This window comes from Ambystoma mexicanum, chromosome 3q, assembly GCF_040938575.1.
Source record: "Ambystoma mexicanum isolate Mex_15411 chromosome 3q, UKY_AmexF1_1, whole genome shotgun sequence".
NCBI classification, from domain to species: Eukaryota; Metazoa; Chordata; class Amphibia; order Caudata; family Ambystomatidae; genus Ambystoma; species Ambystoma mexicanum.
In genome coordinates this window covers 816,539,331-816,556,282 of record NC_090926.1, presented here as the reverse complement: position 1 = coordinate 816,556,282, position 16,952 = coordinate 816,539,331, and the positions used below count along the sequence as shown (strand labels likewise).

General features: G+C 43.1%; 1 protein-coding gene across 2 annotated transcripts in view; it reads left to right on the top strand.

Moving 5' to 3' along the window:
- CA10 (carbonic anhydrase 10) overlaps positions 1-16,952 on the top strand; it is a 1,133,169-nt gene that overhangs the window by 690,302 nt on the left and 425,915 nt on the right. For both annotated transcript variants that reach the window (XM_069654920.1, XM_069654921.1), the window contains one exon: positions 8,542-8,637. In XM_069654920.1, the coding sequence (XP_069511021.1) occupies positions 8,542-8,637 (96 nt within the window). The remainder of the gene's footprint in view (positions 1-8,541; positions 8,638-16,952) is intronic.

The following is a 16,952-nucleotide window of genomic DNA, read 5'->3' as shown; positions in this document are numbered from 1 at the left end:
TGCCAGATTATGGGTCAATGTCCGGTTAGTGTGGATGCGTGTGTGTCCAGGCCATGTGTATGTTGCTTGGGTGATGTGTTGTGATTGACAGCCAGTTCAGGCTATGTAGTCATGATTGCCATGTGTGACGCACGTGATGTTGGACTGATACGTGCTTGTAGTCATGCAGACTGCATACGAACCATCTGCTGCTCCCTCCTTCCATGACAATCTCTGTGCTGCCTCTCTTGAGCTGTAAGTGATTTCAATCCAGCACCGACCCAAGTCAACGCCTAGCATGTAATGCACAACTGAAATCCTTATTTACTTTTGTCTAAAAGTTGTTTTATTCTGAACGATATACAACTCATATCACGCCCCCTTCCTGGAACCCCCCGGTCACACTGAACCAGGAATCAGGCTGGTTTGCAAAGTTAAAATATTTATTTATGTATTTACAATTTAATCACACTATGGGTACACAATCACCAATAGGGTGATGCCACACTGAATAGTCTCTTTAATACACAAGGAGTAATAGTGAGCAAAACAATTCAGCACAGAAATAATACGTTTGTGTGTGTTCAGAACAGATAGCACTATGGTTACTAGTTCCCCCTGCACACCCCTCAACCCCCAAAAGACAATGTAAAGAGATAGGAGGAGAGAACAGGTTTTCAGGAATGGCAGAATTCAAACAGAATAACAATCCCACTTTCCCCAAGCAAACAAAAGAGAGAAACAGAATTGACTGGCAAGCTGTCAGAATGGTTTTTAAAGTTATCTTGAGAATTTATTGGGCAAAAACACTAAATTTGGTCTAAATTGCTAAAATTGCATACATTCTTATGGGAGCCGCTTTGGATAGTTGCACACAAACACAAACAATGATTCAATACCAAGAGACAATTTGAAATCCTAAAATTCAAGTCAGGAGCAATCAAAAGCTGTTTTACACGTGTCAGAATTTCCCCAAAACGAAATTTGCGGCAAACTTTTCACTCTGCGATAATCGTGATAACGGGAGAACCATATGGATTTGAGATGCAGTTTTAGATGCAATTTAAAACTGTGGATGTTAGCTACAAGCAGAAGTTGAAATCTTGTTTCTAGCATGAAAAGAAAGTTATGGATGTTTTAGTGGAGGTCATTTTTTCAAGATAGGAGCAAGAATGGAAAACGGGAATGCGCTTTTAAAATGACAAATGGGATTTCTAACGCTAGAGGATTACTATGAACAAAACGAATCCCCACAAGAACAGAGCAACTTGATCAGAATAACTGCCTGCCCGGGACTCGCCTACTTCAGATGAGAAAAGATCAGCGAAAAGATAGGTTTAGCAATACTAGTACAGAAGGAAGATAGGAGGGATAGGATAGAGAGTTTAGACAATTCAAAAATACTCCTAACAATATCAGGTTCTGAAGAAAAGATAAGATGGGTTAATATAGGGATTAACTAAGCAAGGTACGTATGCTAGTGGCACAGTTCTATCTATAGATACTCACTAGATATGTTTTTAAACGGATCGTCACGATTCTGGTCCGTCAAAATTCTGGTCAGGGAAGGGAATCTGATTCTGGGACAGACAGCTGGGCACATCGGATTGGATCTGCAATCAGCAAGGCACTCTGGTCACAGCTCGGCGCAGGACTGGATCGGATCTGCAAGGCACCCTGGTCACAGCACGGCACAGGACTGGATTGGATCTGCCCTTTTTGGTTCTGATGATAATTATTTCCGCAGACAAGCAGTACAGCGCAGCCCGGCTGTAGTATGATGCTTCCCCTTAGGTTTATGGGGTTGGATCTGGTTCTGAAAATTGAGGCCTAGCTGAAAGTGGTTCAGCTATGTAATGGGTTCTGCTTTGCCAAGTTTCTGGAGTCTGAAGCAAGGAAGATGGAAAGTTCTGCAACAGGGTGCTCCGCCAGCATTCGGATAGTGGGTGATTCTGTCTGTCCTTATCTGCCCTCTGCTGTCTCTATTTATGCTATGATAAAGGGGGTGTCTGTGCTGGTTTAGCCTAAGCTCGCCCCTTTGACAGGTATTGTTCAGAATCTCCTCTCTGCCTTCATAGGAGGAGAAAACCAGGGTGTCGCCTTTATGGTGTGGGTTTATGAGGCTTAGAGTCCACCCCTAGCCTCTTGAACACAAAATCTACTTTTGTCACAATACATATTTACACATGTGCAACCTCTATAACAACCACATATACAGATTACATATTTTGTACAGCAGCTACTCCTCCAAACCCCATAGATGTGGGATCTTGTGTCTGCTTTTCACACACAGAATTTTGCCCTTTTCATCCGGAACACAATGTCCAACTTATCAGGAAATTTCTACAAGTGTGCACGTATAACACGGACATAAGTGTCTAAAGTTTCATATTTCTAGCAGAAATACATTAGGTGTAAAATCACATTTTCTGCCGTTTCCTTCCAAATTATGTCACACGATCTTGCCGCCTCTTGAAATTTGCAGCCAAAATTTAGATTTACAATTCTGTTACTTTTGTGTTTTTGACAATTTTAAGTGGCAAGTTATATGTATTTAAACAAAATGTGCTTTGTGAATGTTCAGCCACAGATGGCTGTTTGGATCCGCCTCTTTTTCTCTCCCTTCAGTCCAGAAGCATCTCCTCCCTGTTGGCTCTTGGCAGAGCCCATTTACAAGGGTCCTCACACCTAACCTTTCCTGCTTTGCAGCTGTACATTGTTTCCTTCCCCACTGCAGACCACGTTCTTCCCCCACCCTATAATTATCGCTTTGGTGTGATTTCCTTGTGTAGGGAGCTGGAGGGAGAGGCCTTGCCTCTGTGAGGAAAGCTGTTATTCTGGTTTGGTAGCTTTAGCCAAGCTTTATTTTAACTGTTAATTCTGTTGAATTTTCCCTTAACATACAACAAACTTGTGGGATCAAATCACAGCTAAATACTTATTCAAGCTTTTAAACCATGGGATCAAAACAATTACAACATAGGTTACCATCAGTACAGTCCTCTTAGATTGCAAACATTTGATTTCAGTTTATACATGTTTAAAGTCTACTCAGGCAGGCCCAAAAGAGCTGTCATTCAGGCGGCCGAGGGTACTGCGCCCAGATTTTGACAGATCCACAGACAAGCCACTTTTGCTGTGGAAATCCCTTGATGCTTTCAGCTTTTCAGGACATTGGGCCTCATTCCGAGATTGGTGGTAGTCATGGCGCTATTTGCGCCATGAAAGCCTCCAATAATGGGTCCGGCGCCGGTGTTGTTCACTGGTGACTTACCGGTGCAGTCCGACCATGGTGGGACCGGTAAGTCCTCATTGAACAAACCATTCCCCATTCCCATTGAGCCCTCAGAGGGCTCAATGGGAATAGGGAGGGCGCTAATAACGGGCTCGTGACTTGCAAGCCTGTTATTAACGCCCTGGTCCCTTAGCGGGACCCGTAAGGGACGTGTGGTCAGACCACACGTTCCTTACGGTCCCCGCCAAGAGACCTTGGAATAGGGCGGTAAGGGATTACCGGCACCGGTCTCCTTACCGGTGCCCGGTATCCCTTACCGCCCAGGTCGTAATGACCCCCTTTGTAAGTTCACAATGCTTTCTTATACCAAGTGAATTTTAGCACCCAGCAAGAATTTTGGATGTTTGAGGGAGTTTTGTACTGGCATTCTGTAGTTTCAGCAACAAAGAACAAAAGGATTTAAAGCAAGATTTTGGGGTTTCCTTTAGCAAAGCACTGCTTTTCCCTTCTGTACTCTATCTTCACATGTTGTGGAGCCCAGTGACATGTTTCAGGAGTGAGATCTCTGTTCCACCACTGACAACATGCATGGTAGATTGGGCAGCCGTCTTTTTGTGCTTAGCAAAGCGCGATTTTCAGAGGTTTTGGCACGCACAAGTGTTTTGCTGCCATTTTGATGTTTCTGGCACCATCAGAACACAGTGATGCCGCATGGCAGAGCACAAATGGGTTAAGACATCCCACAGGCCCTATTCTTGCTCCAACCTATGGATGCGGATTGTCTGTGATGATCTTCCACTCAACACGCGCCTTCTATTGTCAGATGACTTGCGTCTCTGTGAGGTCACTCTGCTACCTGATCCTCCTCAGAGGCATTCTTCCTTACCTCTCCATTCCCCAGCAGCTCCTTGGATAGTAGATATTTGGAATAGCATAATTATGACTTTGCAGCAGTCCAACAAAGATTAGTAATATAAACGAGAAGGAACAGTTTCCAAAAGTCTTAAAAAAAATGTTATTGTACATATCACAACAAATTGTGTAACCAAGCAAACGGTAAGCCTTAACCATGTCAATGGAAAAGGTTATGGCAGGTGGCCTACAAAAATCAATCATGTTGAAATACTGCTGCATATTGTGACTCCTGGCAGTGCAGCTCTTCATTGTGTATCCTTGGTGAACAAAGACCCATGGCATTCCCTTATAGCACATACGGGTAGGAATACCTCTTGGTACCACTAGTGGGTTTTTGGGCACCCGTGTGTTGCCCACAGAGCAGGTCATGGGCTGGTGACATCTACATGCTGTGGCACTGGGCCTCCCCCATTTTGGGACACCCAGGCCATGCCATAGGAATCAAAGGATTCCTAAACAAAGGCAATATGGCCACCTAGCATTCTGCCTTTCCCATCCTGTTTCTCAAAGTCCTGAGAAACGCTAGCTCGTTTCCCTTCCTCTGATTGGCTGTTGGGTGGAAGGACCATATATGGCTCTGGAGCTGCTCCTGCTAAACAGGTAGGAGCCTTGCAAGGGACTGCTTGTTTTGGGTGCACCCTAGGCCTGGGACCTGAATGAATGGAGAGTGGAGTCAAACCACATTCTATGTTGTGGGTGTTTGGTTTTGGTTGTGTGTCACAATCCCTGTGGTCTGGATGAGCCAGCCCTGGCTGGAACTGGATTTAATTCAGTGTGTGCTCTGAAAGACTGTGAGTTTCCTCCAATACACGTTCACTGTTTTTGGTGTCTGATTTTGGGTGGATGGCCTGAATGCCTGTGAGTCTGATTTGATGCTACCTGATTAATGCACTAGTGTATGATTGGCTGGCTGAGCTTAGCTCAGTCTGAGGGAATGGGGGACATTTGTATTTAACAAGAGACCCCTCACTTAACTGTGCTAGAAGCTGAAGTCAGAAGCCAGAAGAAAAAACCTGGAGTATTCTTCAAGCTTGTCTCGTGAATTCAGCTTGAGGAAGAAGTATGTGGCTGCAACTCTTAAACAAATCCAAAGACTGCATTGCTTATTCAAGGACTGAACCAGAGAGGACATGGACAGGCAACGTCTTCCCATAGCTACAAGGGGACATCGTACAACTGCGGCTCTTCACCCGAAGTGTCCTGGAAGGCAGTCCTGTATGCCTGCCGTCCTGCAGAGGTATATTTGTGGGTCCTGCAGAGGAGTATGCAGACACCTTGAGCCCAAGAAGTCCACCAGTGTCAGCCAGGCTCAAGAGGCTGTTCGTGACCACTGGGAAGCCAGATTGCTGTGTATCACCCAGAAGAGGGGGTACACTGGCATAGTGCTGTCCGACGCCTGGAGCTTTCCAAGTTCCAACCAACCAAAGAAATCTTTAAGGTACACTGCCACCATGACATTCGTTTACTTTTCCACAGCTGAGGAAGTTCAGTGTCGATGCCTGCAGAGAAGAGTCCACGTTGCCAGAAGCCATCCTGTCATCCATGTTGAGGCTGCAGCACCGAAGAGCCTAACGGTGGCCAACTGCAAAATACTGAAACCCAACACCAACTTCTGTCACTGCACTCATCACCCCGAAGGTTATTAATGAAAACCAAAGTACGCAGCCTGGCCTTGTTGAGTTCCACAGTTTCATCCTTGTGTGACATCCACAGCTGGCATAGCAACCCAACCAAGAAGACCATGCAACCGACCTTCACTGATGCCTTTCCAACACTGCTTGCTTCCCTTCTCCTGCTCGACACTGATGACCCAGTGACTCCATATTCCAGAGTTATCCATCCTCGAGATGCAACACTGAGTAATAAAAAGAAACTCCACAATTTTACCTCCCAAAGCATACAGTGGCATGGAAGAGTGTCTTCCAATCTGAGGGTTCCCCCAAGAGTTCCAGATTCATCTTGTATCCTGTTCTTCTGTGGCTTCCTAGGTACTTTGGCATGGTGGGATTGGTAGAAACAAAAGCAGATGATTACTGAACATACCAGGACAGGGAATTGTTTTAAAAGCAAAGTGCAACTTACCTTTTCCTTATAGGTTGCCCAGGTGGGAGGATCCTCATACAGTATTGCATTTGTATTCTCAAAGAAAGCATTCTGCCAATGTTCTTAGCATTACTGCATTTCTACTTTGATGTCAACGAGGTTTAACAGTGCCTAATAATTTTAATGTATTTAATAACTGTCAGCAGTTTGTGCATTATAACTGAACCTAAGGGTAACTGTGGTGCCACATAGAACTGTATGTATTGAGTTGACTATTTGATTAGATTTCTGTGTACAAAACGAGTCTTATTTATTTGTATATATCCTCCTGACTTGTTACCCTTGATAAATGAATTGTGTTGGCACATAACATAGTGTGTGGACATTCCATTGTGGGGGGCTTGGAGATTCACTGTACCCAAGAACAAGCCTGCATCACCTCCCTTGAGTTTCAACCTTGGCTGCTTGTCCATTGCTACCCAAAACCATGTAGTGGGTATAGTACAGACACCCCCCTCCAGACTTTAAATCAAGGTTTTGATTACATGGGGGGGGGGGGTTAAACAGGAGTAGGAGTAAAGGAATAATGTACCTGTTCAGTGAGCTGACCTGTGTACAGATCCAGGCAAGGAGGAAGCACGGGGCAAGTATGAGCATGTGAGCCAGCAAACAACCAGCTCAACAACCTAACTGTGTAAGGCTGCTTTGGGCCTACAGTTGTAATGTAAAGTGGTATTTTATAGTGGCAGTCTCTTGGTGCATTGTTCTGGAAGAGAAGGGGTTGGGTGGGGAGGTTACTGAGAGGCTGGTGCAGATTATGAACTGTTGATGGATGCAGGCTATAATTATCTGGTTCCTATCTGGTCATATATGCTTTACATGATTTATGGTGGGGACAATTACACAGATGTCTATCCAGAAGTGTGAATTGAAGTTTGGTTCTCTACCAGTGCAGGCATACTAGGAGATGGCGGTATATGCCTGGGAGGGAGTAAAGTGTTGCAAATATAGTTGCCTTACAGAATACACATCTGATAGTATGACCGTGGTTTAACTGTCTCTACCCCAAAGAGACATGGATACACACAGTGACTAGTATGTGATGTATGGACCACAAATCAGGAAGCCAAAATGTGAGCATTGGACATCCTAGTTTGAGAAACGGCAAACGTCAAAGTGGAGCACTGGATCCGTAAACAAGTTGATGGCTAATACTAAAATGTCAAAACAAACAATGAAGAATATTCAGGTTAAAAGCCAAAATTCCTAATTGGCAAATTAAATACTTATTGAACTGTCTGTGTTCTTGGTTGCTGTATCCCATACTTTGTATTCCCCTTTTATTGGCACTACTAGTCAAAAGTGGAATTCAGTACACTCTGTAGTTTGGTCGCTTTCCAAATGAAACCGAGTTCAGTTAGAAAACAAGGCAGATGTTAGCCTTGTTTAAAATGAGGTGACACTTAGAACACTTACTGTAGATGCCCACAGAAACAATACAAGAACAATTAACTTTTTGATTAAAATAATTGCATGCACATTAAAAAGCTCTTGGGTGTCATTATAGGTTTTCCAGTATCCCGTCGGTAATTCTAGCAGGATTCCAGTAAACTGATCTACCGTTTCCACCACCTGATACCCGGTATTACTGTGATATTACAGGTGGCTGGAAAGGGCGGCATATCCTCATTCCATGGAGTCCGATGGCACCCTCAGATTTTGTAAAGCGGGGATCTACTGCCAGATTAACTCTTTTACAATTATATCTTTTCTGTAATGTGATTTTTTTTCAGGTATGATTTGGAATTAAGTCTGTTCTTTGTATTTATAGCTAGTGTATTTCTGTGTGAATTAAGGAATGTGTTAGGTAGATATTACTCAGATATGTAAGTGGGAACCGTTTGTTGTATACCTACCCGATACACCATGTCATTATTTTTGTTCTAGAGCTGGGTGTGCAAGAAAGGTTTTTGTGACAAAGAGGACATTATATTGATTTAATTTCTTTTTCCAAACTGTGATAATCCTACTTTAGCTAAAACTGATTTCTGGGAATTAAAAATTCATATTTATTTTCTGACATAAATGAATTGCAACAGTAGGCACTAGCAATACACATAAAAAAGCATGTCTTGGCTCACTCCAGGGTCATTAAAGGGAATCTTGATGAGGGTGTGTGTTTAGCCAATTATTTCCTATAACAAAAAATTAAATGTATATTTCATAAATTATTACGGTTTTATACACGACAACATAGAAATTATGTTAATCCCTACAAAAATGAACCCAGATAACTTGCTGAAAATATTTCATACATTATGTCCCAATTTTGACCTTGATTATTTAACTAAGCATATTTTATTTTATAGGTACAACTAATCCATTATAATCATGAATTATATACAAATGTAACAGAAGCTGCAAAAAGTCCAAATGGATTGGTGGTAATTTCAATATTTTTAAAAGTAAGTATACAAATGAAGGTCCTTTGACTTTCCTAAATATATATATTTGTATTCAGTGGAAATGTAAGTGTGTTTGAATGTTATTACTCTTATTTACAAGTGCAACAACTCCAGATGTAACAAAAAGATGGATATTTAACCAACCTCCTGGTTCATTGTAGATGCAGCTTATCTGAAGTGACTGCTGCTCGCGCCATTGTACAGGAATGAAACACCATCATTGAAATGCCAATCCTATCTAATGAACTATTTATTCTGTCATGTCTTCAAATCTTAACAATAAACGCCCTTATGCATGTGCATGTATATTGCTGGTTTCTGCCCTCCATGTCTTTAAGAATACCCAGCTTTTGTCACATAAAAATGTGTTGTAAAATAAATGCCTTTGAAAGCCTTAGCCGACCTCTATACTTCCTAATTTAAAAAGTCTGTCTCAGAGCACTGGCTTTATCTTGGCCATCATCTCGCACAGTGCCATACGCAGCTTCATGCCTTTAAATGCAGTCATTGTAAGGCACAGAAGGTGAAGGTAAAAAGAATACAGTAGTCGTCATAAATGTTAATACCTATCAAACATATTTCGCCTGCCAGAAAGCTCCAGGCATTTTTGCAGGTAGATATTATTATTATTATTATTATTATTATTATTATTATTATTATTATTATTATTATTATTATTATTATTATTATTATGGCACAGATCTAGCTTTAGGAACCAACGTCATAAGGAAAGTACACAGTGAGGGAAGCAGAGGTACAAGGGAGCGGGGAGATGGCAACGACTGACAGGGAGGGTGGTTCATTTAGCAGCAAGGGATCTTTAAGGAACCAGGAGAAGAAACAGAGGTTGGCAGATTTCCCAGACTCAGGTTAGGTGGGGAATGTGGACGTAGGTGTTGGGGAGGAGACATTCATTGAAGAGGAGAGACATGCGCTCCTTACGGAAATGTAGATGTGGACTGCCCACTTTTGTGTTCACAGTGAGGAGGTTTATGAGTTTGGGCGTAGACACAGAGGGCCTCATCACAAGTTGGGCGGTTTCCCGTCAGTAATACTGACGAATTTAAGGGCTACTGCCCAACTCGTGATGAGACCCAGGAAGCCTGCTTCTGGTTCTTGCCCTCCTGCAGCGATGAATTTAAGTCTGCACATGTCCTTACGTCTGGTGGATTGTGGGCCGCTGGAGATGCTGAGCTTATCAGTGTGGTAGTTTGTTACCTTGAGGGCATTGGCCTTGTAGAGGATGCAACAGGATTTGAAGGTGATACGTTCTCGCGGCACTAGCCAGTGCCGTTAAATGATGGTTGGGGTGATGTGGTCAAATTTGTATAGTCCTTTGATGAGTTGTGATGCAGTAAATAGGACAGATCTAAGGGATGATAGGGTGGTCACCGGAAGGCCTTCCAGAAGGTCATTGTCAACATCCAGGTGGGAGAGGACCAAGGCTTGGACAGCAATTCTGAACTTGTTTGCTGAGATGAAGGGCTTGCTGTTCCGCAGGAGAGAAAGTTGGTACCAAGTCATTTGTGTCTTACTTGCTATGTGCTGCTTGAAGGAGAGGTTTCTGCTGATGTAGAGCCCAAGGGACTTTGTGAAGGTGGTCAGCATAGGTACATAGAGCAGGGTCTTGAATTCAGGGTATTCGTTGTTGTTTGTCAGCATAGGAATTCGATATTGAAGGGGTGTGCCTCAGGTAAGCATTGGGCATGGATGTTGTCAGACATGGGATGGAGTCGCTGGGGTTATACAGTGGGAAGGTGGAGACATCACTGAGCCAAAACACATTTCTGTGTGTGCATTAGTAGTCTAGTGGTGCCGCTCTTGCTTGCACCTGAAAGCCTTTTCTGTTTCCCAGTTCCCACGGACTCTGCATCGAAACATATCCAGTACTCCTTCCCGCTATGGATGCTCATTTTTTCCCTGTTACTTGGCTCCTTGTTCCTTCCTTTCGGATCCTGTTCCTCCCTGCCACTTTAGCTCTTGCTCCTTCATTGATACTCCTTCCTCTGCCTTATTCTGTTTTATTCTCCCTCTTCGTGCTGCTCTCTCCACCCTGGCATTCCACCTAACCGTACCCGGACTTCGAGTCTGTGCACATACCATCATTTGTGAAGTTACTTCTGCTGGTTATTCCTCATCCTTCATCCAGGTCTTTCCCCATCCTGTTTTTTTTTCTTCCTGGGGACACCCTGGCCTGTAGCACCTTAACATCCCCTCATATCTGAGCAGACAAGGGGGCTATGGACAAAGGACTGTTTTACCTCTTTGCTTCTCGGCGTATACAGAGAAGCAAGGTTGGCCAGAAACAGACAGCTTGCAATGCCAACCCCATACTGCAAGCATCGATGTAGCCCGATGTAGCCCAGGTTCAGGAGTTAGTACAAGCAGTGCAGTCGTTAAGCTCTGAGGTTCAGAAGTTAAGAGGAGAAATGTCTGCACTGCAGCATTTAGTGTGTACTATGGACACTTTATCTCTGGACCCCTCATTGTCCAGGGCACCTTCAGAACAGTTCGATGGGAATCCCAGAAGACTGCATTTTTTTCTGAATGCATGTTCCATTTATTTTACATTTCAGCCTCAGATGTATTCTACTGAACACTCCAAGGTGGGGTTTATGATCTGATGCCTAACCAAGAATGCGCTGGCTTGGGCCACCTCCTCGGTTACTTCGAGCAGTTCATTATTAGATCAATATTAGCATGTCCTTTTAGCAATGAAAGGAATGTTCAATTGGCCTGAACTTTCTTACTCGGCTCAAGAAACCTTGCTTCATCTTCATTAAGGGTCCCTGGAAACCTTGCCTAAGATCACCAAGTTCAACCAAGTTCAAGCAAGTCTCAGCTGAATCCCATTAGCCAGAAAACGCACAATTTGCCTTATTTCTGCAAGGCTTAAGTGAGCAACTGAGTGAAAGAAGTTTGCCTCCTCAATAGTCTCAGGATTGTACAATAGATCATTTTCCTGGGGCCAATGTTCCCTTTGGCAAGTTGTACTCATTGTCTGTACTGAAAAGGAAGCTGTGACTACTTACTAAACTAAAAAATTGACTCATCACTGAATTTAAACCACCTGCCAGATATCTTTTATTGTTCCTAAAAAAGACACCTCCGAATTTCGACCATGCCTAGACTTCTGCGGACCTAAACAGGTTACTTTAAATGATAAAGGCTGCCTGCCAATTCTATACCAAACTGGAACCCCAGGGTGCTTACCACCTGATCATGATTTAAGGGGGTGGTAAGTGGAAGACTGCCTTTCCATACGCCCTTTGGGCATTTTGAGTATTGGATAATGCCTTTTGGATTTACTAATGCCCCAGCTGTATTCCAAAGGTTTATCAATCATGTATTCGTAGGATTATTATACCTTTTGGTGGTGGCATCTTAGACGATATTCCGATTTAGTCTGCAGATCCCAACAAGCATGAGTTCCGTGTATGTGCAGTACTGCATTGGGTTCAAAACACAAATTACTTCTCAAACTGGAGAAATACGTTTTTGGCACCCCTTTGGTTCCTTATCTGGGTTGCAATCTCCCTTCTAAAGGGGTTTCGATGGACCCCAGAAGACCAAAGCAATCTTACAGTATCAGTCCCCAGGAACAGCCAAAGAGGTGAAACAATTCATCACACTGGCCAACTTCTCTTGAAAATTCATTGTCCAATTCTCCTACCTGGTCTGGCCTTTGACACCTTTATTGAAAAAAAGGAGCCATTACTACTGTACATCTAACACCAAATCTGCTTTTCTATCCATCAAGTACACTTATGTTTCAGTTTGCAACCTGATACCACACACCAATTCATTTTTGAAGCCGATGCTTCACAATGGGCTATTGGGGCTGTGGCAAAACAGGTTGGAGCTAACAGTGAAGAACATCCCATTGCGTTCCTTTCTAAGACTTTCTCTGACCATGAGAGGAATTACTCAGTGTTAGAAAAGGAACTATTAGTTCTCAAGATGGCCTGCACGGAATGGCAGAATCTTCTCCTTAGCACAAAACACGCAGTAGAAATCCACACTGACCATAAGAATCTACAAAAGTTTGTATGTCAATAGAGTTGGCAGGCATGATCAGCCTACTGTTCCACTCCCTACGACTTCTATATCACCTACATTCCAGAATCAGAAAACGTCATTGTCGACTGCATTTCTAGTAGAACAAAGCATCCAGTAACTTAGGCTCCATTGCATGAATTATTTCTGCAAAAGAAGTTTGTGATTTCTGTATCTGGATTCCTTCAGCAGTTGCACCAAGTGTCTCTTTATACAAATATCTGGAATGGACTCTTCGTCCTTTAAAGGTTAATTCACCTGCCAAGACGGATTACTATTTACAGGATCCCAACTGGTGTCCCCTTCCAAAAAACTCCAACAACAGATCTTGTCTCTATGACATGACAGCAACATTGCCAACCACAGGGGAGTAGCCAGCTCTACTGACGTCTTCTGATGATGTTTCTCGGGCCTGTCTTGAAAGCCAATGTCAAGGATTATGTCCTCCTGTTGTGTCTGTGCCCAGGCTAAGGCATCTACCACTAAACCTCTCAGCAAGCTATTACCCTTACTTGGTCCATCTGCTCCATGGCAGACCATATCCATAGACTTTGTTGTGTACCTACCTCTGTCTCAAGGGATTGTCTATTTCAGTAAAATTACTAATGGCCCTCTGCTGAAGAAAATACCCAATGCTACCAAGATGGGGCAGGTTTTCTTTGAGATGTCTTCAGAATATACAGCCTTCTAATACCACAGATCGGGATGCGTAGAACATATCATGGTTTTGGGCCCCCATATGCAAATCATTGGGATTATTCTGAGTGCTTTTCCGAGTGTCCTCATGCACCCCTTCGCTAACTTCTTGTCAGAGAAACTAGTACATCAGGAAGTATGATGTTAAGCATGCTATAGCCTGCTAGTTTGATGTGGAGGATAAAGTCTGGCTGTCCACAAAATACCTTTATGACATCTAGTTGCACCCATGATGGCTCCTCGGATCTCGGGACCCTTCAGAATACTATGACACATCAACCCAGTGGCCTACAATCATGGCACAGAATTCACCCTATATTCCAAGTGTCCCATTTGAAGCAACATTTTCATGGTCATTTTCCTGGCAGGGTGTATATCCCTCTGCCTCCGGTTTTGGGAGATGCTGGACCGGAGTATGAAGTTGGAAGGATTATTGATTCACGTTATGATAGAGGAAAGCTGCAGTGCCTAGTCCACTGGAAAGGATACAGTGTCTGCGATCATACATGAAAACCTATGAAAGCATCCGGTAACTGAGGCTCCATTGCATGAATTACTTCTGAAAAACAAGACGTTTGTGATTTCGGTATCTGGATTCCTTCAGCAGTTGCACCAAGTGTCTCTTTACACAACATCTGGAATGGGCTCTTCGTGCTTTAAAGGTTCATTCACCCATCAAGACGGATTGCTATGTAAAGGATCCCAATTGGTGGCTCCTTCCAAACAACTCCATTAACAGATCTTGTCTCTGACATGACAGCCTCCCTGCCACCCATAGGGGAATATCCAGCTCTACTGATGTCTTCTATCGATCTTTCTGGTGGCCTGAAACGAAGGCCAATGTCAAAGATTATGTCCTCCTGTTGTGTCTGTGCCCAGGCTAAGGCATCTAAACCTCTCGACATGCTATTACCCATACGTGTTCCATCTGCACCATGGCAGACCATATCTATAGACTTTTTTGTGGACCTACCTGTGCCTCAAGGGTATTCAACCATCTTGGTGACTATCGACTCTTTTACTAAAATTACTAATTTCACTCCACTGCGGAAAATACCCAATGCTACCAAGATGGGGCCATTTTTTCTTCGAGATGTCTTTAGAATACACAGCCTTCTAGTACCATAGTTTCTAATCGGGGTGGTTTTGGGCCATTCTATGCAAATTGTTGGTCAATTTTCAAAGTGATTTTCTGAGTGTCATCATGCACCCCTCACTGAGGCGCTATTTTCCGTGATTCAATGGGAACCTAAAAAGACAGTGGTCAATATGTCTGCTGCTCGGCTGTCCATCAGGAAGTATGATCTTAAGCATGCTATAGCCCTCATGTTGATTTGGGCATAAAGACTGGCTGACCACGAAATACCTACCGTGACATCTGGTTGCATCCAAGCCGGCTCCTCAGTTCACGGGACCCTGCATCAACACAGTGCCCTACAAATTGCTTCTTCCTCAATCATGGCACAGAATTCCCTCTGTATTCCACGAATCTCATTTGAAGCAACATCTTCAGGGTTATTTTTCTGTCCCTGTGCCTCCGATTTTGGGAGTTGCTGGACCGGAGTATGAAGGGGGATGGATTCGTGATTTGAGATGTGTGATTTATGTTATAATAGAGGAAAGCTGCAGTACCTAGTTCACTGGAAAGGATAAAGTGTTTGCGATCAAACTTGGACACCTATGCCCCACCTTTATGCTCCTATCCTGCTTCATCGCTTTCACATGCTACAGCCCTGGAAGCCTTGACCTCGGCTATCTGGAGGGGGCATACTGACAGACATCCATTGTTGTCGGGACACTGGCAGCGTACAACTGGAAGGTGGGAATAGCACTGAGCCACCATGGTTTCCTATGCCTGCATTAGCAGTATAGTGGTGTCTGCTCTTGCATTCACCCAGAAGCCTTCTCTTTTTCCCAGTTCCTGTGGACTCTGTATCGCAACATAACAATTAAGCCTTCCCACCGCAGACACTCCTTTCTCCCTGTTACTTGGCTCCTAGTTCATTCGCTCCTGGTCCTGTTCATTCTTTTTCCTTTGTCTACTTCATGCTGCTGACTCCGCCTTGGGCTTTGGAATTCTACCTAACGATACCCAGACTTTTGCCTGTTCCTTCTGCTAGTTACTCCTCATCCTCGATACAGGATTTTACCCATCCTAGGTTTTTTACCCTCAGGGTGCTCTTGCATGTAATGATATCTGGGAAGACAAGGTGGCTACGAACAAAGGACAGCCTTATCTCTTCAATTCACGGCATACACAGAGAAGCAAGGTAAGGCCAGAAACTGACAGATGCCTTTGACGGAGGCTATCTTTAGGTATAGCTGTGTGTAAACTACATATGTTGATGTGGATGTTGTGTTGAGCCGGGAGGGTTCCAACAGAGATATCGGACAGCAGAACTGTTAGCCAACTGAAGACATTGCCCCCCAGAGAATGCTGCATCCAGACCTATGCAAAAATGAATTGCATTTTAAAATACAGCATTGATGTGCTGAAGAACACGATTGGGATTAATATGGGAATAATTTAAAACCAGCATATGATCACATATGATTGTAACAGGGAAGATATACATGGTTCCATGTGATGTTACTAAAATGTGTTTTACCGAACACTGTTTTACTGAGCTGATTTTACAGAAAAACACACTGTTTTTTTGTTTATGGGGGTTCCCCCCCAAGCCCTGTGTTTTCCTCTAGTTGTAACCTCACCCCAACTACCCCTTTTATCCCTTTATCCCACCCCCAATCTATTTTTTTAAAATACAGAGAAAGAAAATATGGTAAAATCAGCTCTGCAAAACAGTTTTTTTGGTTAAAAATAAATTTGGTAACATCACTGGATACCAAGATATATTTTCTTATGGTATAAGTGACATATATTGCTAACCAGAGATCAGATTAATTCAGACATTAGTACTGTAAAATTGATTCTTTGGTCTTCCCTTTTCATGGGAACTTAGGTAAGGAACAGATGCATGAACGTAATTCTGCTGAGCTGCTGTATTAAGAAATAGAAGTATGTATTTGGTCATTATATGTGTAATTAAATAATGATGTACTTATGTTTTATCACACTCTCAGGGATGTCGTTTCACTAGCAAATATAACTTAAGGCATCACCAAAGGCATACAGTTCACAAAGCAGGTTGAAATTGAAAACACAATGCAGTCAAATCACACATGGAAAAGTAGAATTTTTTCTAGTTTACAGTTTTAAATATCAAAAAAGGTTTTTCAGAAAAACGGGTGAAATACTCTGAATTGGAATGCGGTTTTTGGGCTGGGGATAGAGGCACATCAGAGGGACAATATAGAAGTGAAAGGATGGCTTTAGCTGAAGAAATGAATGATATTTTCAAGATGGAATGAATTCGATTTTAGGAAACTAAAACAGTTCAAAACAAAAATCGGTTTGGATGGAAAGGAAAAGTTTTACTTACACGAGATTTAAAGGCTAGAAAAGAGGAACGCCACCCGTGAATATGAAAGTTACGCTGCAGTTGTAACCCTTCATGCAGTGTACCCCTTTTCTTTAGGGAATATTAATTCATTGATAAGGA